General features: G+C 48.0%; 1 protein-coding gene across 1 annotated transcript in view; it reads right to left on the bottom strand.

Moving 5' to 3' along the window:
• The window catches only part of FAM155B (family with sequence similarity 155 member B), a 28,766-nt gene extending 13,102 nt beyond the window's left edge, over positions 1-15,664 (bottom strand). Inside the window, exon 1 of the mRNA XM_016158212.2 lies at positions 13,855-15,664. Within this exon, the coding sequence (XP_016013698.2) occupies positions 13,855-14,712 (858 nt within the window). The 5' untranslated portion in view covers positions 14,713-15,664. The remainder of the gene's footprint in view (positions 1-13,854) is intronic.
• Positions 15,665-23,248: the final 7,584 nt, after the last annotated feature.

Below are 23,248 nucleotides of genomic sequence, written 5' to 3'. Positions count from 1 at the left end.
TTGGGGGTTAAAAAGATAAATTCAGTTTCCAATCATGTTGACTTTGACGTATATGTGGGTCAACAAGGTAGAAACATCAAGGAGACAGTTTGACAGAGTGGTCTGAGCTCAAGAGCATCTAGGCTAGACATCAAGGTGCAGCAGAGTTAAGGGGTTAATCATTAGGAACATAGTAGGACTATATTTTCCCTATACTCTTTGAGGTTAGGCATGGTTAATGAAATGTGAGTTGAAGTGAGCTGATGTGTGATATGCCACATTGTCTTCCCTCTGTTGCTGACGTGGAAGCAGTGGTGAAATAAACCCTCTCCTAGCCTAGGTCTCCTGGTGACCATCATGAGAGGATGATCTCTGCTGACTTGTTTTGGACCTGTATTATGAGCAAGAAATAACTGTTTGCTGTGTTAAGACTCTGATATTTGGGAGTTGTTTGTTACCACAGCATAATCTAGCTCACCCTGACTGATAAAAGCAATCGTAGAAGCCAAAGAAGTGGATGGTATTGCCTAGGGAGAGTAAGCACAGAGAGAAAAAGGATCAACATTGGATCCCTGCAAAATACTAACACTTAAGGGGCAGATGGAGGAAGGGAATCTGATGAAGATGGAGGATCAGTTTAAGAGATTGGAGGAGAAACAGAAGAGAGTGGTATTCTGTAAATTAGGGAATGGGGAGTGGTCAGTAGGTATGGACTTAAGAACATGTTGGCAGCCTCACCATGGTGATAGCAGTTTCAGTGGAGCAGTGGGGGCAGAAACCAGACTGTTTAAAAGGGAACATGATAGAAGAAAAATGGAGATAGCTACATGTAGGCTACTCTTCCAAGAAGCCAGAGATTCTCAATTTTTCAACTATTTCATGGGATATGGTTTCCAGTTCTCCCTTCTACCCTGGTTGTTCCTATTCAGTTGAGTTCCTATTTAGCTGTGTCCTTTGAAACTGAACATAATCTCCAGATAGAGCTTATCAACACAGAGTCAAGTAGAACTAAGCCCTCCTGTTCTGGAAGCTGTTTCTGTCGATGCAGCCCAAGACCACATCTGCTCTCTAGGGGACTGTATTGTATTATTCTGGTATTTAGTGCAGATAGAGAGGGGAAGGCCTGCCTGGAGTGTGAGATCACAGACAGCTTAGATCAAAGTCTCTGCAAGGAACCCAAGACACCTCTGTAAATTAAACATCCTTGAGACCCTAGGCTCCCTGAGGACAGGGATTTACCTTATTTATCTGTGCATTGCTTTGAGAGTTTCACATGGAACTGGGTATTAAGAGGTCCTTGCTAAGTACCTGAAATCCAAGTATTAAAAACCAAGCCTCTAGCAACGAGCTCACATCGGAGCAAGGTAGAGAGCTCTGAGAAAAAGTTTCAAGTAATGGGTTGTTTAATATGTTCGCATGAATTTTATAGTCCCGATGGAGAAGTTGGGGATGTACTAGCAAAGAGTCATAGAAAACTAAGAAAACAGAAAAAAAAAAAAGAGGCAGGTATTAACTCTGGGAAAATAAGTTGACTGAGGAAGGAAATGTAATCACAGCATTCTCCATGACTCAGCTGTGAACAATATTTATAATCCTAATAATGTAAACATGGAATCCTGCTAAAGTCAGAAACCGATATCGGATGTATGAGGGGAGGGGAAGTATGTGTGCACATATGGTGCTGCTGGGCTAAATCCGCTCTAATAAAATAAAAAGTCAATACATATTTAAAACTGATGAATTTTTTTAAAGCAGTATTAACATGCCATTTAGAGATGTGGAGGTAAATATCAGAAGAAACAGCTAAGAGATTTGCAAGTATTTAACTCTGAAGAGTGAGGCTCAGGGGTAAAGCAAAAGGCTTCTGTTTTAATTATAAGCATTGAGATCTATATTTATTATTTAAAATAAAGGTATAAGCTACAAGGAAATAGGTGCCGTATATATTAGCATACATATGCTAACGAAGATAAACATAGGATAAATATACACGAGCAAATACGTATATACGTGTACCAACCTGTGTGTGTGTATACACACCCAAACATACACACAGATATCTAAAACGGGAAAGTCAAGGAATAGCAGTACTGGAATACCATTAGAAATGTGCAGATAAATATCAGAAGAAAAAGCTAAGAGAGTTTCAAGTGTTTAACTTTGAAGAGTGAATATATATATACATATACATACACGCACACATATATACACACACAATCTTATACATGTCTTTTAAAATTATAAAAATATATTAGCCCCAAAGCCCCAGGCCGTGCACTGACCAGTCCTGGATCAGTACTCCATCACCACTGTCTGGGCCACAGAGAATGAATGAGTGGTCCCATAGACAAAGAGAAGAACTAATATGAGAGGAAGGAAACTTTGGGGGCTTCGGTGCCCAGTGGCTGTGCAGGCCACCACAGGAATGACAGTGACAACCATAGCTTCCTTTGAGATGCACACAGATGTGAATGGCATAAAATCCCACCGCCCCCACCCAGGCATGCTCGTCTGCCACACATTGCTAGTCCTGGGCTCAGGCCCTGGAAGCAATCTCATCTGCAGGCATCGCCATGAAAGGCAGGTTCCTATCCCTGCCTTACTCCGTTCCTCAAACACAGTGTCTTGCTAGACAGATGAGAGGCATGGGAGAACACAGACGTGATAAAAGGACCTGTCAGCTGTGCTTAGTCTCTGCGGATGAGGTAAATCAAGGCACTGGCCCACCTAAGCATGTCTTCGTGCCCTCACTGATGAGAATCTCTTCAGGTGCATTCTGGCTCTTAACCTCTCACCTCTATATCAGACATTTCACCTCCTGCTCCCAAATTACCCTTTGCTTCTCCTAAGCAGTCTACCCTAGTGCTGTCAAACTCAACTGGGTATCAAGCAGTAGTTTGGATTAAACATATCTAATTAAGGTGAGAATAATAGTAGCTACCATTTATTAAGTGCTTACTATATACCAGGCTCTGTTCTAAGCAAATGATGTTTATTAACGCACTGAATCCTCACGACCACCCCCTGAAGTGGAGACATGTTTATTTATAGGTGAGGATGGGAAGGACATGAGAGTTTAAATAAGTTGCCCAAGGCCACATAGCCAGTAATAAGGGTGGCGACCATTTCTTGAGCACTTTCCATCTCACTAGCACTGTGATCTTAAGAGATTAGTGTGTCGTGTGTCATTTAAGGTTCATAACGACCCTTATTTCTAAGTTTCAAATAAGACGAAAGTAAGGTTCCAAGAGAGATGAAAGAATTTATTCAAGGTCTCAGCAACTATTTTATGGAGAAGACAGATTTTAAACTGGAACTTGAAATCAGGTTTACCTGGACTTCAGCGCCCAAGCTCTTATAGGCCATATTGCTCCCCAGATGGTTCCTGAATTTCACTATCACCATCGAAGTAATTAGCCTGTTACTCAAACAAATCTTTTTGATTGAATTTCAGGTCAAGTTGGTGAGAAATTTCTATGACTGGATGAGAGATTTTCTAAAATCAGTGTATACAGCCCATTCCCTGTACGAGTGAGATTTTATTGGTAAGGGGATATGGGGAGCATTTAGGTACTAGGGGCAACAAATGACCATTTCCATTCTCCCATCAAAGCACTCCCTTCCCTCTTTCCTCTAAACACACACACACACGCACGCACATGCACGCACTGGGAGATAGAGATGATGAAAAGAGGCAACTGCTGCTTTGTTTCTTCCAAACCCACCAACTTCCTTCTCAGAGCCCTGAGCTCGCTATTCCTGCTAGAATCAAAGGGAGGGCAGCTCTCTCCTTGTCAAAAGGTTTTCTTGCCCTTGCACACGAGTCCTCTACCCTGGGTTGTATAATTCAGGGACTTCTGGAACTGCCTTGCCCTGGAAGACTCCAGTGCCAGAGTCCATTCCTTCAGAAAGGTTTTGGAGCAGCTACACCCTCTACCTAATTGCTCTTTGCCCCAGGTAGCTCCATATATGTTCTTCACTGCAAATCCTTTGCTTCTGTCACACAGAGAGGTAGCCAGAGCTGGGTTCCAAGTCTGGTTCAGCCACTAACTAGTTGTGTGGTCTTGGACAAGTCAACTATAAGGAGGTAGGGACTTAGCCACTAATTTTCTGTGTGACCGTGAGCAACATTCTCTCCCTCTCTGGGCCTCAATTCAGATCTAAGAAGATGGCCCTAGGGACGCAGCATGTATAGGGCGAAGAAAGTGCCAAACATCTTTAAACTCAAACAGCCCTGTGGGAAAATCCTGGGTCTTCTCTTACCAGTTATGAAACCTTTAGCGAGATACTTAAATGACCTGATCTACACTTTCCTCATCCGCAAAATGGAGATAATAAAAGTCCCTATCCTTACCTTTCCATAAATGATATCTGTAAAGTGACTAACTAGCACAAAGCTCTACTGATGCTACAATTACACTGACACAGACTGGGTAGTGTTGTTGCCTTCTGTCAATCAAATCTCTGTATTTGACCTGGATTCAAATCTCAACTCTAATTCTCACTAGCTGGGTGACCTTGAGCTAGTGACTTAACTTCTCTGAGCCTGTCTTCTCCTATGCCAAATGGAGATAAATACACATGTACTTCACAAGGTAGATGTAAGAATTAAGTGAAGTCAAGTATATAAAAAATGGCTGGGATAGTTCCTCTTTTTTTCTCATTCTCTCCTTTCAGCTCCAAGAGTCAAGTAACAAATGAAAAAAACCGCCACAAATGTGATCAGAAAAGGTTAAAACCATTAATACCTATAAAAGAGTACATACAAATCAATAAGAAAAACATAAGGCATGAACAGACAATTCACAAAACAGGCATTACAAATGGCCTATAAATAAGAAAAACAAAAGTTTGACCTAAGGAATGCAAATTAGAAGCCAATGCCATATTATACTACTTTCAACTCCCAATTAGTATGATACTCGATACTGGAAAAGAGGAGTAAATGAGTTCCACACTTTTGGTGAGAGTATAAACTAGAATAATCCTCTGGAAAGAAATTGGGTGAGAAATAAAGTTGCATGTTAAAGCCTTAAAACGTTAATTCTCTGACTCTGTAAGACTAGTCCCAAATGTGCATCCTGTACAATTAATGTTTATGCTCCCATTTGTATGCACAACAAAGGAAAGAAAGACATTTCATGTACAAGTGTTTCTGTAAGCTCTGAGAGCGGGGCAGAAGTATACACACAAACTGTTAATATCAGTGAGCTCAGGGCAGGGAGACTGCAAAGGAAGGGAATGGGAGGATTATTGATGTTTTCTTTATAAGCCTCTGTATTGTTAGATTTGGTAAAATAAGCATGCATTATTTTGTGATTGAAGAAACTCAGCAAAGTAGAAAAATAAGAAAAAAATAATTGAGATAGTATTTATTTAAAAAAGGAATCACAGTCTGACAAAGATTTATGAATAAAGGTATTGACCACGGCATTATTTATAATAGTAAAGCAAAGTAAATATCTATCAATAGAGGACTAGTTAACTCAATTAATGTAATAAAATATTGTACACTCATTAAGAATGACATTTATGAATATTTAATTATGTGGAAAGATACTCAGTATAACTTTAACAATAGATTAAAAAGAGCTGGGTAAAAAACTATATGATTTCAACTATGTAAAAATATATAATCATACTATTAGGCTGGCTATTATAATAAAATAGAAAATAATAAGTGTTGGAGAGGATGTGGAGACATTGGAACCCTTGTGTGCTATTGGTGAGAATGTAAAATGGTGCAGCCACGATGGAAAACAGTATGTTTTCCTCAAATAGTTAAGCATAGAATTTCCATATGACCTAGCAAGTCTATATCTAGGTATAGTCTCAAAAGAATTGAACAGAGGGATTCAAGTACTTGTATACCAATGTTCATAACAACACGATTCACAACAGACAAAAGGTGTAAGGAAATGAAAACATAATTCCACAGAAAAACTTATCCCATGAATGTTCATGCAGCTTTATTCATAATTGCCCCCAAAGTAGAAACAACCCAAGTGTCCATAGAGATGAATAGATCACAAAACATGATCTATCCAGACAGTATAATATCATTATAATACAAAAAGGAATGAAGCACTGATCCATGCTACAACACTGATGAACCTCGAAAACATGTTAAATGAAATAAGCCAGATGCAAAAGGACAAATCATGTTTGGTTCCACTTATATGAGGTACCTAGAGTAGTCAAATTCATAGAGGCAGAAAGTATAATAGAGGTTAACAGGAGCTGGGAGAGGGTGGGAGGGGAGTTATTGCTTAATGGGTATAGGGTTTCTATTTAGGATAATAAAAATGTTTTTGAAATGGATAGTGGTGATGGTCGTACAATATTACAAAATGGCTATAATGCCACTGATTTCTACACTTAAAGAGGTTAAAGTGGTAGATCTTATATTATGCATATTTTACAACTAAAAAGCATATATTACATATATATGTATATATGTATATATATACATATATACATATACATATGTGTGTGTATGTATGTGTGTGTGTGTATATATATATATATATATATATATATATATATATATAATTAAGAGTGTCTCTGGTACCATTTTCCTGTTATACTTCTTTCCAAAATTTCTCAAAGACTATTTTTTTGTGATTGGAAAAAAAAGGCTATTTTAAAAAGATTCTGAGTATATAATAATTCTGATCGATTAACTTGTTTGGAAGTTTTAGTTGAGTTCAATACTAAACACATAGGCTCATCTTTCACAGATAAGCCAGGTAGCCATGGTGTCTACTAAAAACCAAACAAAAAGACAGGAAATAATGGTAACACCCAACACTAGCACACATCACTCTCCAGGTGGAACCTGGTGAGCTGGCATTTCCTTCTACCCCTAAGAGAAGCCTAGCCATCCCAGGCCAGGGCTCACCAAAACCCTGGCATGGGAAGTAGGTATCCGAAGCCCAGGCCAGGCCTACACAGGCCGTAAGGTCTTACAGTTTCCCCTACTGGCTTTCCCAGTAGGTGCTGGGTGGGGCTCAGTCCTCCACTGGGTCTGCCTAAGGGATTTTCTCTCCATTGGCCCAGTTGGTCCTTCCAGCAGACTGAGGCTGAAACTATAATAGTTGCTTCCTCATGCCCATCCTCCATCGCTATCCCAAGAAGCTACAGGTGATTGGTAATGGGTCTCAAGGACATGAGACTAGGGAACTGAACAAAGAGGATGTTAGTGGGTCCCCATTTTGGATCTTAGACACTCCGGGGGCCCCTTACGAGCTACCGATAGGCTCTGCTAGAGTTTCCCTGTGGTCAGTCCAAATACTTACCCCAGCCTCTTGGCAGCCAGCTGGGCACTGCCTCAGATAGCTGGAGACTTTTGACATTTTCTTTGCACATGGGGAAGAATGGACTGACTTGGATTTCTATTACACTCCTTCTACGTTCTAGCTATGTGGCCTGGGTAGGTCTCTTTCCCCCCCCCACTGAGCCTCAGTTTTCTCACTTGTAAAATGGGGATAATGATAGCACCTGCCTGCTAGCACAACTTTCAGAATAAAATGAGTTCCTGGACACATACAAAGACCCTGGTACCTCCCAGGTACTCCAAAGCTTGCTGCCTTCTTTCCCCTTTTCCCTTTCTTCCTCCTTCTCCTTTGGTGCCAGCCTCCTGAATGAAGCTTCTTGTCCAGAGACTGTGGTTCAGGTTCCACCTCCTTTCTCCAGAGTCACTTGAGCAGGAGTTCTGGCCTGGACAGCCCCCGTCCCTCTGGAGGAAGTCCCTTTCTTCCCATGGCCAGCTGCAGGTCGCCTGGCACCCTTACTCTCCCTTCTAAGCACCTGCCTGGTTAAAGATGTCAAAAATGCAGGCTATTTTGAACCCCCCTGATGCATGTGGAGAAAAGTCTAGTCCCGCATCTGTCATGGCCTACACACACTCTGGTCTACGTAACAACAAGAACACAATATACCCGCCCCCAAGAGACCTCCCAGGTCAGCATCAGAAAATGGTGTTGTGGAGGCCCATATTTGTCTAGATCCCTTAGAAGCTCTCCCTGGCTTTCTAGCAAACACCTACAGCTGCAATCTGCATGTGGCTGAGACATGAGCTGAAGGGGAGTAGGTATGATGCCCAGTCTGCATGGGCACACAGCAGGCAATGGCCTCAGAGGGTGGCAACACAAAGGAACTGCCCTGAGGGAGAAGTTTTTCTAGGGCAAACTCCCACCCTCGAGCCTGATGTGTCTTCCTACATACCCATCCACACACCACGGAAGGCTGAGCGCGCCCTTTCCCTGCGGTACTGATGCTCGGGAAGGAGACTGACATGTCTATATGGCTTAGAAGCACTCTCTCATGCTTGTATTGTGCCCGGAGATCCTTGACACTCCTTTAATTTCAGCCACACTCACTGTCTTCCCTTTCCACGCCCCCGACTCTACTGTGTTTAGTAGACTCTCCCAGCCAGACCATGAGATTGGGTAGGAGGCTCCTGGGCTCCCTTCTTCTGTTTAACCATCTTCCCCACCTTTAGGAGATACCAGTGTATCCTTTTGGAGGTTCCTGTTGCTATGGTTACTATAGTAGTCAGGCACCGGCCTGTGAGAAGGACAGGAAGTGCCCATGAAGAAGACTGTGTGTCTATGTAAGTGTGAGTGTATGTGTCTAAGGGTGTGTGCCTATACACATGTACATGTCTACCCTGAGTGGGAGGGAGAGAAGAGAAGGAGGATAAAAGGAGCAAAGGGTGATGGGGGAAGGGAAAAAGGGGACAGGAGAAGAGTGGACCAGAGGATGAAAGGGGACAGAAAGAAGGATGGGGATAAGGGAGGCGAAGTGTGGGTGGGGTGTGAGGAATGCCATGAGTGAGGGGGCACGGAGGTGTCGAGGGCAAGAGGAGCAGTGCCAGGAGGGTTGGGGGTAAAGACTTGAAGTAAAGGTTGGGAGGAATGTGAGGCAGAGGTGAAAGATGAGAGCAATAGGGAGGGATGGGAGATGGGAAGGTGTCAACTGTTAGAGAGGAGCCGGGTGAGGAGTGGGGGGAAGGGGAGGATGCGTAGGGGTGGAGGTAACTTTTGCGAAGAGTGGGGGTTGGAGCAGGGTGAGTGTAGGGTTAAGGGCTAGAGTGAGGTGTGGGGTGTGGTTTGGTAAGGGTCTAGGGTGATATAGTAGAAGACTGGGAAGGTTGTGGGTCATTGGTATGTGGATGGAAGGTGCTGGTTGTGGGTGAAAATTTGGGAGGAATATGGGGGTGGGAGTAGGTCAGGATGGGTATCCGGGGATCTGGAGAGGTGTGGGCAGCATGAGGCCACTTTTCCAGTCCCACATTTAACCTACTATGCCTTAGTCCGAGCCATAAACACTGCTTCTTCTCTGTGCCTGCCCCCTCCAGGAAACCCTTGGCACTGAGATGCTGTGGGTCTGGAGGCCTCTCCCTAGGGGAGGCTTTTCCAGTTCCCAGGAGCCAGCTTCTTGACTACTGCCCTCTTCCTCTACCCCGAAACAGGCCAGGGCACCTTTTCTACCTGCAAGAACCCTGGGTCAGGGAGGCTGACCATGGGGTACTGTTCTGTGTCTGCGAGCTTGGATGACAACAGAGAGCACTGGCCAGCTTGGGGCTCCTGCCCTTTGCCCAGTTCCCTGAGCTCTCTGCTCACAGCACCGGCATTAGCCCAGGAGTCCCGCTTGGCAGGAAAACTGTGGCAGGTGGGAGGGAAGAGGAAGGCAGTGAGGCAGAAACAGCTGCCAGCCAGAGTGGAGAAGAGCAGGGGCCCCAGTGGGTATGGGCAGAAGGCGAGGTGCTAGCTCTGGCAGCCCCTCCTGCACCATCTGTGGGTGTTAGGCCTCCTTCCCCAGCCCTTCCCATTCACTGCTGCTGTTCAAGGGGCAGGCTCTGCTCATGGGCTTAAATTCTTAGCTGAAATAGACCTCAGAGGTCACCTAGTCCAGCTCTTCCTATAATCTGGAGTTCGAGTTGTCTCCACAGCATTTCCTCCAGGGGTCTGCCTAAATCAGGCCAGACGTTTCCCTGAAACAGGAGCTCACCTCCTCCTAAGGCAGTCTGTCCCCTTTTTCTTAGGAAAATAAAACTGTTAACTGAGTAACACTGCTGTGCCAGGCCTAGGTACTGTGCAGAATTCTCATTAATAATGAGCTCTGAGAGCTGAGGTCCATTTCATAGATGAGAAAAGTGAGATTCCAAGGGTTGAAGTCCCTAGCTCAAGGTCACAGAGATAATAAAAGAGCTGGGTTTGTACTCAGGACTTTTTAACTACATAGTCCCCCTGAAACTAAGTGGGACATGCCTCTTTTTACACCAGGACAACTCTTTCAAGGTCTGAAATCAGAGACCACAGCCTCTAGAGTCTTCCCTTCTCCAGGTGAAATAGCTCCTTGAACTCAGTCCAAGAGAACTTGGGTTCTAGCCTCTCCCAATCTACTCATCATGAGACCCAGAACCAAACACACAGTCTTCCATGTGTGTTGGGGTCAGTTCAGAACAGAGCAGACCCATCCCATCCTTCCTTGACACTGACCTTTATCAACGTGGCCCTATGGCTGGTAAGAGAGCTGAGAACTGTCCTTTTGGGCTTCTATCCCCTCTTGGATCAGAGCTATGAGAGAAGAAGCCAGGGTTTTGTTCCCATCCTTACCACTCCCCTCAACCAGAATGCCTTGAATTTAGAAGAGGGGAGGAGCAGAAGTGGGGGAAGAGGCAGAGACATGTAAGGGTTGGGAGGATGGAGAGCTGTGGGGAGTGAGATAGATGTCCAGTAACCTTAGGCACGTGCAGGAAGGCCAAAGGGAGGGGGAGGTAAAGATTCTAGGGATGCATGCACAGGGAGACAAGAGAGAGTCAAGCGTGGCCCCAGGGGTTGTTAAAGGCCAGGGTGGGGATGGGCATTGGCCTGCCTAAGTTAACATTGCCCTGCTGTGCGAGAGGAAGTCAGTCGCACATTAAGGAAATGTTGCAGCTGGTACTAAATTGAGAGGTGTCACAGGCAGCAGTGAGGACAGGTATGATTCGTGGGGCCCTGTGTGGCCCAAAACAGGGGCAGACATTGCAAAGGGAGAGAACAGGGTTTCTGGAGCTCAGTTAAGAAAGACTGAGACACTGAGGACAGGTCCCTGGGCATGGGGGTCACTGGGCCCAGAAGCAGGTCCAGGCTTGGCTTCTATAAATTGAGGAATCCCCTCATCCTGGGTCTGGGGCTGTGGGATCTCCACATAAGAGAAGCTTCGAGGATGGGCATTATCTCCAAGGGGTTCTATTTGGGGTAAGGGGTTAACAGGCAGGCCTGGAGTCCAGGGATAGGATCAGGGATCGGAGAAGCAGGCCTGGGATATAAGTGGGTGATGGAATGAAGAGCGAGGGGCTGCAGGAAGAAGAGGAGCAGGGCCGTCTGCCCTCGGTCCCCGCCGTACAACTCATATCAAGAGCCCTTCAGGACTAGGCCTCCGGTGAGAGTGAGAGCACAGAAGAAGTGGGAAAGACATGAAAAAGCTGTAGAGCTGCCACTGCCCTTCTCCTGGCGCAGCAGGCAGTGAGAGAGCAGGCGGGGTTCACTAGAGAGGGAGAGCAAGAGAATGGGAAGGCGCTAGAGTGCCAGCGACAAGGAGATGAAGGAGGAGGGAGGGCCTTGACCATCTGGAACTTAATGGGAGACCCTGGAGAAGGCATGGGATTAGCACCAGAACATGTAGGTTGGAGGCCTGGCACTCCCATTTATTAGCTGAGTGCCTTTAGAGCAAACTGCTTGACCCCCGTGCCTTGGTTTCCTCTTCTGTAAAATGGGAACAATGGTGCTAGTATTATGATCTCATAATATGTGCGAGAGAGGTTGGAAAACCTAGGCATTACATCAGCGTCAGGTGTTATACTATTACTTCAAAGTACTATCAGCTACCTCTTCCCACTTGAATCTCACAAGAGTCAGGTTGCAGGCGGAACAAGGACTTATCTGTTTTACAAATGAGGAAACAAAAACTTAAAGAAGTGAAGTGACGTGCCCAAGGTCACACTGCTAACAAGTGGTAGAGGTGATATGGCCTCCTGAATCCAGGAGTTCAGTGGTCTTTCTCCTACACCGAACTGCTTGGTAAAAATAACCAACATGAGGGATTATTATTTAATGTGGGATGAGACAGAGCTTGAAGTCAAGTATAATAATGGGGAAAACCCCACAGGAAAGTTGTGGCATGGTCTCTCATTCATCCTGGTGACTGAGGAAAAAGAAACAGTCAGGGCCATGGGGTTGAAGGGAAGGAGACAAAGAACGGCCATTCTTTACTGTTTTTGCTGGTGGGCCACGTCCTTCTGTTCTACTGAGTATGTGCATCTGTGCCTGACATGGACGGTGCATTTCTATATCTCTATATGACAAAATGTGTCCTTTTTCATGTGGCAATACTTTTGTCGGTGTGTCTCTGACAGTGTGAGATGTGATGTGTGACACGGCGTCTGCTCCTATGGCAGTTTGTGGGTGTGATGACCACTCTAGTGTCTCTGTGTGACTGCCCAGGGCAGCGATGGCGGTGTATGGCAGCGTGTGTGTCTATCTGTCTGTACACCTTTAAGAAGTGGAATATCTCATTTGGTAGTGTGAGTGAGGCAGTGAGTCAGCTGAGGCTGAGGGAGGCGGGAGGGAAACTGCTAGGTTAGGAGAGCAGGAAAAATGAGAAGGAGAAAGTGAAGTCAGGAGCAAGGAGCTACCCCTTTTCTGCCCAGCCCCCTGCCCCAATCCTTAAGGAGCCCACCAAGAGCATAGAACCCTGCAGAAGTCCACAGGGGTCACGTGGGATAGAAGGCGGGCACTTCTGACCCTCCCCAAAGCCACGGTAGAAGACAAAGTGGGCTAGGAGGCAACCACCTCTCTCTCCAGCTCTCAGCCCCCTGCTAGAGGATGGGGAAGGCCACCACCCCATCCTGTATCCTTGTCACTTGACCCTTTGACCTTGCTGTTCTCTTTCCTCCCAAAGGCAGGCCACCTGGCCAGGCTGAGTGACCAGAGTAGCACACGTCCCAAATGTTTACAGCCCCTGTACACCTTGCCCAGAATGACCCTGCTAAGGGTCAAGAAGTTTCTCAACTCAGCTCTGTCCTAGGCAGGCTTGTTCTGCAGCAGCCTCACCTCACCTCTGGATGCCTGTCCCCAGCAGCCAGAAAGCCAGCTGTGTTTCCACTGCCACCCCAGGATGCTGGAAAGGCACTGGGAGTTCAGTAATGCACCAACCTTCAGTGGCCTTCCCACAGGTCTCTGTGCTCTGTTGCCAGCTCCTTCTTTTGTTAGGAAAGAGGGGCTGGCCAGGAGCTTCCACCTGGCTCCACCCACCTATATTCTGACCGGCCACCTCAGGTCATCTAAGGTCAACAGTGTGGTGTGCCCCACCGGCAGGCGTGTCTCTTCTCTCGCCCATTCCCAGGGGCCAAAAGGCGGGGATTAGTTTGCCAAACACTTTTCCTTCCGCCTTCGGCCTCCCCCCAACCACCACCAAATCAGCCAGTCCCAGGACTTTCAATTCCAGCCCAGGAAAGGAAGAGGGCATCGCTGGCTGGAGATGGAGGCTAAGGGGGCTGGATCCCTCTTTCCACCCTCCTGCCAGTCCAGGGCCCCACGACCCCTCCCTCCTCAGGTGGGGTAGGGCACCAGGAAGCCCCAGTTGGACGGTGCCCAAACCCGGAATTAATACTAGTTGGCCAGGTGGCGACCTGACCTGAATCCCTGAGGCCCCTTTTACACGGAGGTCCCAAGGCAGCACTCACTCATAGTGCCACACTGAGAAACACTGGGGGTGACGGGAGGAGGTGGGGTGGGCAGACTTGGAAATCTCCTTTTCTCTCCCGGCCCCACCGCCACCGCTCCCGCCGCCGAAACAGCCACTGTGGCCGCGGACGCCAGTCCCTACCTTACAGCCTTTCGTGCAGGACCGGATTGAGTACTCTTCCGCCTGTACGTATTTATGCAGCACGAGGTCAAACTCGTCATATTTTTCCTGAGCATGTCGGTCGAGCCGCTGGTACGCCTCGATACAGTTGCTACACACCTCCCAGGCCCCGGAGCCCGGACTGGCCACCACGGCCAGCAGGTCCCCCAGCAGGGTGTCCAAGCTGCAGTCCAGGCTGTCGGGGCGGTCCATGCCCAGCAGCAAGTCCCAGACAGTGTAGGTGTCACAAAAGGAGAGAGTAAAGTTCCGAAAGTGGCCTTTGAGCAAGTTTTTTTTGGCGGAGGGGAACTCGGCAGGGGTCTGGGAAGAAGAGTCAGGGGGCCGCAGAGGTGGGGCTGGGGTAGTAGGTTCGAAAAGTCTCTGCAAAGATTGCAATTTGGTGCAAGCTGCGTCCAGCCCCGTGGGCTGTGGGACGCCGCCGCAATCCGGCCCGGGACAGGCGGCGGGGGCGGCTTTGGTCAGGTTGCTGTATCGGGGGCCGCAGGTGCCCGGGGAAGCACTGGGCTCACCCGGCGGCGGCGGCAGTGGCAGCACACCGCGAGGAGGCACCGGCTGCCGTTCACGGCCGGTCCCCCAGGGCGGCCGCATGGCGCTGCTCAGCTCCCTGGCCCGGGGCCGGGCCCCCGCGCACAGCCACAGATGGTCAGCGAGCAGCACGGTGAAGAAGAGCAGGGACGCCAGGGACAGTCGCCATCGCTGCGCCCGCTCAGAGTCGGCGCAAGGTTTGTCGCTTGGCCTGGGAGCCCAGCAGCAGCAGCAGCAGCAGATCGTCAGCGCAGCGGCGTCTTTCCCGGGCCACATCCAAGCGCCCCTGAACATATTTCAGGGGAGGTCCGGGCTGGAGGGAGCAGGCAGGCGCGAGGCCGGACGGCCGTCTCGGGCGGGAGAGCGGGCGGCGCGCCGCTCCGCGCTCCTCGGCGCCGTCCAGGCTCTACCTCGGGGGCTGCATGGTGAGGTAGGCAGGCCGGCCCCGGGCCCCGCTCAGGCCGGAGTCGCGGGGCGCTGTCGTGCCGTCCCCGCGTCCCTCCCGCGTTCCCTCGCTCGCAGCCCGGGCGCGGCCGCCCGGCCCGCTAGGCGCTGCCCGGCGTCCCAGCGGGGGGCGGTGCGGGGCACTGGGGCGGTGGCGGCTGCGGCGGCGGCGCCGCGCTCCTCATAGTGTCGGGCCCCTCAGCTGCCCTCGGCTCCGCGACACTGCCCTCGGCGCCGGCGGCCGCCCGCCCTGCACTCCGCTCGGGCCGTCTCGGCTCGGCGCAGCTCTGCGCCCCTCAGCGCCGCCGTGGGGGCCCGGCCGCCGCGCTCCGCTCTGCTTGCTCGCCCCGCGCCGCGCCGCGCCGCTCCCGCCCGCTGCCCGCTCCGCACCGCTCCCTGCCTCGCTCGCGCCCTTCTAGGCCCGCCGGCCGGCCCTTCGGGCTTCGCTCGTGCTCCGGCCGTCCGCCGAGGCCGGGGCCGGTCCCGGGCCGGCTGCGCTCCGGCTCCTAGCCTGCTGCTCCCAGAGTTCCGGCTCGGGCGGGCCACCTGGCTCCCGGCGGCGCCACAGGCGCCGGACGCGGACACCGGGCTTTACTTAGTGCGCCTCTCGCTTCCGCCTCTCGTTCGCACCACTGTGGCGGCCGCCCAGCGGCACGGCCCGGTGGATCCCGCTGGCCATGCCCCCTCAGTCTGTCGCCATCTTCCGCTGTGCGGAGAACACCTTGAGAGCCCGTGTGCGAGTGTGTTTGGGGGGGAGCGGGGCGGAGAAAGAGGCATGGAGAGGAGGAGGGAGCGGGACTGGGGCCCCGACTGCGCCTGCGCCTCAGGACTCTCCCCCCCACCCCCTCCAGCCCCCGCCGGCCGCAGCCTGTGCTGTTTGGGGATGTTTCCAATCCACCCCCAACTCCATTCACTTCGGCTCCTCTGTTCATCCGCCCGCTCCCCGCGTGCACACGCCACACGCTGAGTCTCAGGCCCCGGCGCTCCCCCTCCACCGCCAACCCGGGCGCCCACCTCCCTCCCCGGGGCAGCCGCTCTCTCCCCACCCCTCGAGGTCTAGGGGACTTTTGAGGGTGATTCTTGGAGGCAGGAGGCATCTCCGTAGCGTCTCACTGCCTCCCTGGGTCGCCTCCCCCGTCCCCGTGACTAGGCGACGCTGGAGCCGGCTGCGGATCAGATGAGTCCCATGTCCCTAACTCCGCTGTCGCCCTCACTGTCCTGCCGAAGGCCAAGACGGCCCCTGGTGCTGAAGGACAGCTCCCAGCTTAGCTTCTATAGAGGACGGAGCTTGGAGAGCGTACGGAAGAGGGCAAGACCGGGGCTAAGATGGGTAGTAGTGATGGGGTGTCATTTCTGCCCTTAGTAACATTTCCAGCGGCCTCTCTCCGGTCCTAGCTTCCTGGCTCCCCCTATAGGCTGCTGAGAATAGCTGAGAGTTAGGGAAGCTGCGCCGCCCAGATGGAACCATGTGCTTGGGGCCCTCTCAGTCACATGGTTCTAGCAACTGAGATGTACAAACATCCTGCCCCGCCGCTAACCTTGTTTGGATTCCACCAAATCTCAGACTGGTTCAGTTGTCTACTTTCTTTTCTCATTCCTTCCCACTCCCAGTAACTCCCACATTCTAATATTTAATCAACCATTACCAGTGAAGATTTGCTAATATTGAGAATAACAACAATAAAGAAAACAGCCCTTGTTGAGTGTGCACTAGGTGTTAAGTTACTGCTCTAGGCACTTTATCTCATTTAACCTTCACAACCATCTTCTAAAGTACGCACAAATTTTATCTTCATTTACACCTGAGGAAGCTGAGGTTTAGGGTGCTTAAGTAGCCGAAGGCCACATAGATAGTAACCAATGAAGCCAACACAGAAACCCAGACAGTCTGGCTCTAGGGCTCTCCTAACAGTCTAGTAGAGCTCTAGCGAAGGGGTGGCAGACACAGACTTGCCTTAAAGGACATTATAGTCTACATGAGGACACAGGCATACATGTAGGCTAGTGGGAGGGTTAACAGACCAGGGATTTGGGTTCTGGTAGTATTTACACCACTGAACGTGCTATCTGCCCTTGAGAGGTCTTTTCTCTCTCTGAATCTTGGTTTCCCCCCAAGTGACCTGAGGGGATGTCAAGGGCTAAATGAGCTGGGTGGGCATAATTAATACTACTCAGACGTGGGCTGGGGTGGACACATGAAAAGTTTCTGGAGGAGGGAAAGTTTGAGCTGGTTCCCAGAGAAGTAGCAGGATTTGGGTGGATGGGTGGGTGTAAAGGGCAGACTAGGTGAGAGGGATTCAGGCAAAAAGTTTCAGGATGAGAAGGAGCTCTATGTGGTTGTGAAGCAGTTTAGCTGTATTGATGGTAGGGACTTATGGGAAAGGGAGGAGAGGGTTCTGGGACAAGGGGCAAAACTCTCAGGCATTTGAGAGGCCTTTTCATTCATTACATTCCAAGCACCATGCTAGGGAGTAGGTAGAACACCGCGGTGGGTCAGACATGGCCCTGTCCTCCACCTGCTCACAGTGAATTAGACATTTTAATGAAGGAATTGCAACCAAGTGCAATAAAGATGATATGAATGGAAGAGAAGAGAGATTTTCCTCCCATGGAGTGGTGGGAAACTGATCAACTATGTCAGTTGCCCTTAGAGATGACTTTATACCCAGCCTCTTGAGTTGAGGGGCATTCATTCATTCATTCATTCAGCAAACATCTGTTGAGGGTCTGTTATATTCCAGATGCTGTACTAGGTACCATAGATATAAACATGAGTACAATATGTGTCTCGGTCTGAGGGAGTTTAGTTTAAGTCTCAAGGGATGAGTAAGACTTGGCTAGACAGATAGGAGAGAGGATGGTGTGTGAAGGATGTCCCAGGCAGAGGAAATGTCATGTGCAAAGGCCCAGAAGCAAAGCCAAGAATGGCACGTTCATAAACCTGCAAAGTAGTTCATTGTGACTAGGTGTGAAATGGGAACACTGCCAAATATGGGGCTGAAGATTTGGCAGGAACCGTATAATGAAAGGCCCTGGGTGCCATGCTAAGTACTTTGAACTTTATCCCAAGGCTACTAAGAGCTGCAGAAGAGATTGCAAGATTTTCAGCAGGAGGTGACACAATCAGATTTGTGTTTTTAGAAGACTGATTTGGTTGTAGGATGGAGACTGAATTGGAGATGCGGGTGCAGGAGATTTGAGGCAGGGAAACTGGTTAAAAGACTGGTTCAGAGTCCAGGTGGGAAGTGTCGAGGGCTAAACAAAGGCGGCAGCACTTGGGGTGGAGAGAAGGCATGAACATGGGAAGAAAATGACAGGTAGAATTTAAAAGGACCTAGCACTGACCTAAACGTAAAGAATAAAGTGGAGACAGGGCCTGGAGAAGGAGAATGAAATGAAAGGGTTTGAGTTAGTGACACTGGCACGACTACCTCTGCACTCCTAGCAACTGTCTTTCCTGAGCCATTCTTTGTTTAGTCCTTGGAGGGTTCAGTGTTCTGTTTAACAAAGAAAGCTAATCGCTTACAGATACCTACTTCGGAGCTGATTGGCAGGGCCACAGTGATTGACGTCCTTGAGTACCAATGAAAGAGCAGCCTGCCAGGCCTAGGCTATCTGCTCTGAGCACCTCTGAAGCTTTCTATAAGAAGTCACTCAGGCAAGACTCCCTCCCTCTCTCTATCACACGTAGGGTGAAAAGTGTCTCACAAAGGTCCATTTATCATAGGAACACAATATAACAATAACTTATCCACACAGTACTTGCTGCACACAAAAGAGAAGTGGTAGCGCACCAGCAGTCAGAAGCAGCTCTCATTCTGTCGCTCAAGATGACACAAGAAATTGGGATGGGGGAAGGGAAGGCATTGGACTCTCATCAGGCCTCTGGATCATAATAACAAGGTGGGGAAGGGGGTTGCTGCTCCCCAAGGCTGGTGGGACCTGGCCAGCCTTCTTTCCAGCCCTTTCTTTCCACCTGCTGCCAGGCAGCAGAGGCTAAAGCTAGAGGATAAATGTGGGTTACTTCTGAAGGGACCAAGACTGCCTGGGAAAAGTGCTAGAGTATGCTCAAACCAGACAAGGGAGAGACATCTTGGAAGAGAGGGAGGATGGGAAGGTTTTCCACAGTGAATTCCGACAATTGGGAAGAAGAAAAAGTGGGAACTCTTTTAAAGAGACCAATGTGGTTACACATTTGTTAACTTCATGTTAAGCTCAGATCTTAAAAGGTCACGGGCAAAGATGGAAATGAGCATAAAATTAAGGGTAAATCTAAGAACCTGTAAGAACAGTGTCCACACAGCTCAAGCTGAAGCTTGTCAGGTTCTGCTTTGATCACACCTTCTGTTCACCCCTTCTTTCTACAGTTGGAGAAATTTTCTTCTCACTTGCAGGCTGCACCTGCCCTAAGACAGGAAGGATTGAAGTAACCCTGCCCTGCACGCTGGAACTCAGCATCAAGTTGTCCCTTTGCCACCAGTTTGAGTCTGATCTCAAGTTTCCACTAAGCCTCTACCTTATTGCTTGCTTCTGATCCCTAGCCATCTGTCTTATGTACTGTGTCTGAGTCTCCCAGAGACCTTGCCTGACCAGCAGTCCCGAGTCAAGGCCTAGGCCTTGCCATGCTCTTTTAGTTTATCATCTAGGGAGAGAGATCCTACCCTTAGCCCCACCCTGTGGCTGGGCCTTCTGGCCTCCTGATGGACTCCTTTGATCCCAAATTCCCACTTGTATTTCTAAATGTCTAAATTCCTATAGTCATGCTTACCCTCCAACTGGATCTCTAGTTTTCCTATGTTGTAACTCTATATCACTTAGGTACACTTTTGGTTACTGACAAGAGACTGCTCTATAATAGTGGCTTAAATTGGTAGAGGTTTATTTGCCTTATGCAATAAAAATTCCTTGGATATACAGTCCGGAGCTGATAAGACAGTTCAATAATGCCATAGAGACCGTGGTCTTTCATCTCTACCATCCTTAGGACAGGCTTTCATCTATTTACTTTTTGTCTCATGGTCACAAGAGCGCTGCTGCAGCTCCAGGCCTCGTGTCTGTATTATAGACAGGAAGAAGGGGAAATAGCTGCAGAGCAAGCAGGTTAAGGATAAAGAACCTTATAGAGAGGCTTTGCCTTTTTCTTCAGAATGGAATGTTCTCCCCAGTATCACTCACCTGCATCTCTATGATTAGAACTGTCGTATGGATACTCGTAGCTGCAAAGAAACCCGAGAAATCCAGCGCTTTTAGCTTGGCACATTATTCCTCTGAACAAAGTTGGGAAATCTTTATTGGGCAGGCAACTGGTAGCATCTGCCATGAACCCCAGCCACCAATGGCTTGCCTAGACCATCATTCCTTTCTTATTAAAACTCCCAGACACAGCTTTGACTGCTGGACTTGACTTTCTCCCAGCAACTATAGCTGGGCTGTTCCTCTATCACGGGTTAAAAGAGACCTGCCTGGTTTAACAACAGCACATGTGAAAAAGACCTTGATTTGATTGTAAAGTCAATACGAGCCAACAGAGTGATGATGCTGCCAAAAGAGGTAATTAGATTTTAGGCTGCATTAACAGAAGTATAGAACCAGAACAAGAGAAAAGATGGCTCTGCCCTTCTCTACGCTTGTCACAGAGCACTGTGCTCCATTCTGGACAACCCATTTAAACAAGGAAACAATGACAAAGTGCAAAGTGTCCAAATGTGAGTCACTAGGCTGGTACGCCAGCAACTATATCACATGAGGAACAGTTGAAGGACCTGGGCTTATTTCATCTGGAGGTAAACAGACCCAGGGAAGAGCCTCCATAGGGGAAGGATCAGAAGCAGTTATTTGAGTTAGGGTTCAGAGCCCGGGAAATTTCAGTAAGCAGGGTAGAATCAAGTGATTAAATGGGATGATGGAAGAGCAAGTTAATAACAATAAAACATTTATATAGTTCTTAGTATATATCAGGTATTATTCTAAACATTCACATATATTAAGTCACTTAATCCTCCATGACAACAATTCTGTGAGGTAGGAACTGTTATTGTCTCCATTTTCCAGATAAAGAAAGTGAGGGACAGACAGATTATGTCACTTGTCTAACATTACATAGTTAGCAAGTGCCTAAGGCAGAATTTGAACATGAGAGTTCAGCTCAGTTTACTTCCTCTTAGTAGACATTAGTAATTCTGGGTAATTACCTAGATTTGAACACCAGAGAGCATTTGGAGCTTGCCTGATCATTTTTGGCTCTGGTGGGTAGGTACATTGGCACAGATGGGGCATAGAGCTAGAGGGCTCCATTTTAAGACCTACAGCCCAGGGGACTCTTCTTAGATGTTTCAATACCTTCTTGGTCAAAACCAAAAGAAGTAAATGTGTACATTTTAGCCATTCTTGGCCTTTCACCCCTCATTACCAATTTCTAGTATGAGGAATCCAGTCGCATCACTAGGTAACTGACACAATAACCTCACCCTAGACTCCATTCCACTCTAGGTCACAAAGGTACGGAGGTGACCCCTCTGGGGCCACCATTACTTATAGTTTGCATTCTGCAGTCCTGCAGTCGCCATCAACCCAAGCTGAGCGATCAGTTTTCTGGCCACCAGGCTCAGATACTGATAACTTCTCAAAGATCCTAATACTAAATCCACCCTGCCCCATACCTCCCAAAGTCATCAGTCTACTCCCAAATTGTAAGTCTCGTGTCTGTCCTCACGTTGATTCTCATACTGCTCTGCTTTGTTCTTGACCCAATCATCTCTCCAGTTTTTCTCCACCTCCCCGAGCCTTCCATCAGAACACTTTAGACCACCTGCTCCAGAATCAGCATTCTCAGTCTCTTTTACCTCACAGAAACCTAGTTCTGTGAGGTAAAAGAGACTGCAGAGGACTCTATTTCCCCTGCCATCTTCTTATGTGATGCTCCTATTATCTTTTCCAGGACCACAGGGTCATGAGGTGGAGTAGGTGTCTTCATTGCTCTTCATTACTACTTTCAGACCATTTTCCCCTCCCTTTTGCAAAAACTACAGCTCTTCTGAGGCTCATATCATTTTGATACATCACTCACTCCTCATTGTTGTCATCTACAGTCCTCCTGGTCATATCTTCTGTAGTGAGTTAAATTGTAGCTCCCAAAAAGATATGTTGAAGTCCTGTGAAGGTGACCTTATTTGGAAATAGGTTCTTTGTAGATGTAATCAAGTTAAAATGAGGTCATCCTGTATTAGGGAGTGCCCTTGATTGATGTCCTTATAAGAAGAGAGAATTTGGACACAGAGAAACACACAGAGGGAAAATGGCCACATGAAGCAGAGATTGGAGCAATGGGTCTACAGATCAAGTCAAGCAATGCCAAGGATTGTTGGCAACCACCAGAAACTAGTGGGGATGCATGGAATAGATCTCCCTCAGAGTTCCTAGAATGAACCAACTCTTCCAACACCTTGATTTAGGACTTCTGGCTTCCAGAACTGTTAGAGAATATGTATCTGTAGTTGTAAGCCACTCAGTTTGTGGTAATTCGTTATAACACTTCTAAATAAATGGATATACTCTCTTTTGCTCTCTTTTTTCTTCTTTTGGCTGTAAATTTTTATTTATTTTTCTAAAATTTATCGGGGTGGCATTGGCTAATAAAATCACATAGGTTTAAAGCATACAATTTGATAATGCATCATGTGTTCACCGCCCAAAGTCAAAAAATTCTTCCATCACCTTATGTTAAACCCCTTTACCCTCTTTCTCAATGAGGACTTTGGTTTCTATATTCACTGACTTTCCCACCTTCACTGAGCATCCTGCCATTATTCTAGGGGACTTTAGTGTCCATGCTGATGATTCAGCCCTCAGTTAGACCTCCTGGCTCCTAAACATCCTCATCTCTTCCACTTCACCACAGCTGACTAACTACATTGTCACAAACTGGATCCGCTTGACTATAAATAATCTCAATTGAGTCCTCAACACTCCTTTGTAATCCTACTAGGTATTAAACTGTTTTAGTACCTTTGACTCTCCAGGATGACTATTTCAAATCTTCTCCACTCTTTACACAAACCTCCAGCCCCTGTGTCCATCCTCTGACTCTTGAACAGCAGATAACGTCATCATTTATTTCATGGGTAAGATTGAAGCATCAGGCAAGGCCTCAACTTCCCACATTACCTCATCCTTCTCTAGGACTTTCCTCTTGTAACAGAGGGAAAGGTATCCTTTCTCTTCGGAGGACCATTCCTTCCACTGATGTTTTGCAGCCTATCCCTTCCCACCTTCTCACACTATCAACTATCCCTTTTCTCTCTTATATATTACACCTTTCTCTCAACTGAACCCTTCTCAGTAGCAAGTAATACAGTTTCTTCCATCTTAAAATATTGTCCCCCTCAAC

This window comes from Rousettus aegyptiacus, unplaced genomic scaffold, assembly GCF_014176215.1.
Source record: "Rousettus aegyptiacus isolate mRouAeg1 unplaced genomic scaffold, mRouAeg1.p scaffold_m13_p_9, whole genome shotgun sequence".
In the NCBI taxonomy this organism is placed as follows: Eukaryota; Metazoa; Chordata; class Mammalia; order Chiroptera; family Pteropodidae; genus Rousettus; species Rousettus aegyptiacus.
Note: the sequence above shows the minus strand (reverse complement) of the source record. Positions and strands in the feature narration are given on the sequence as shown.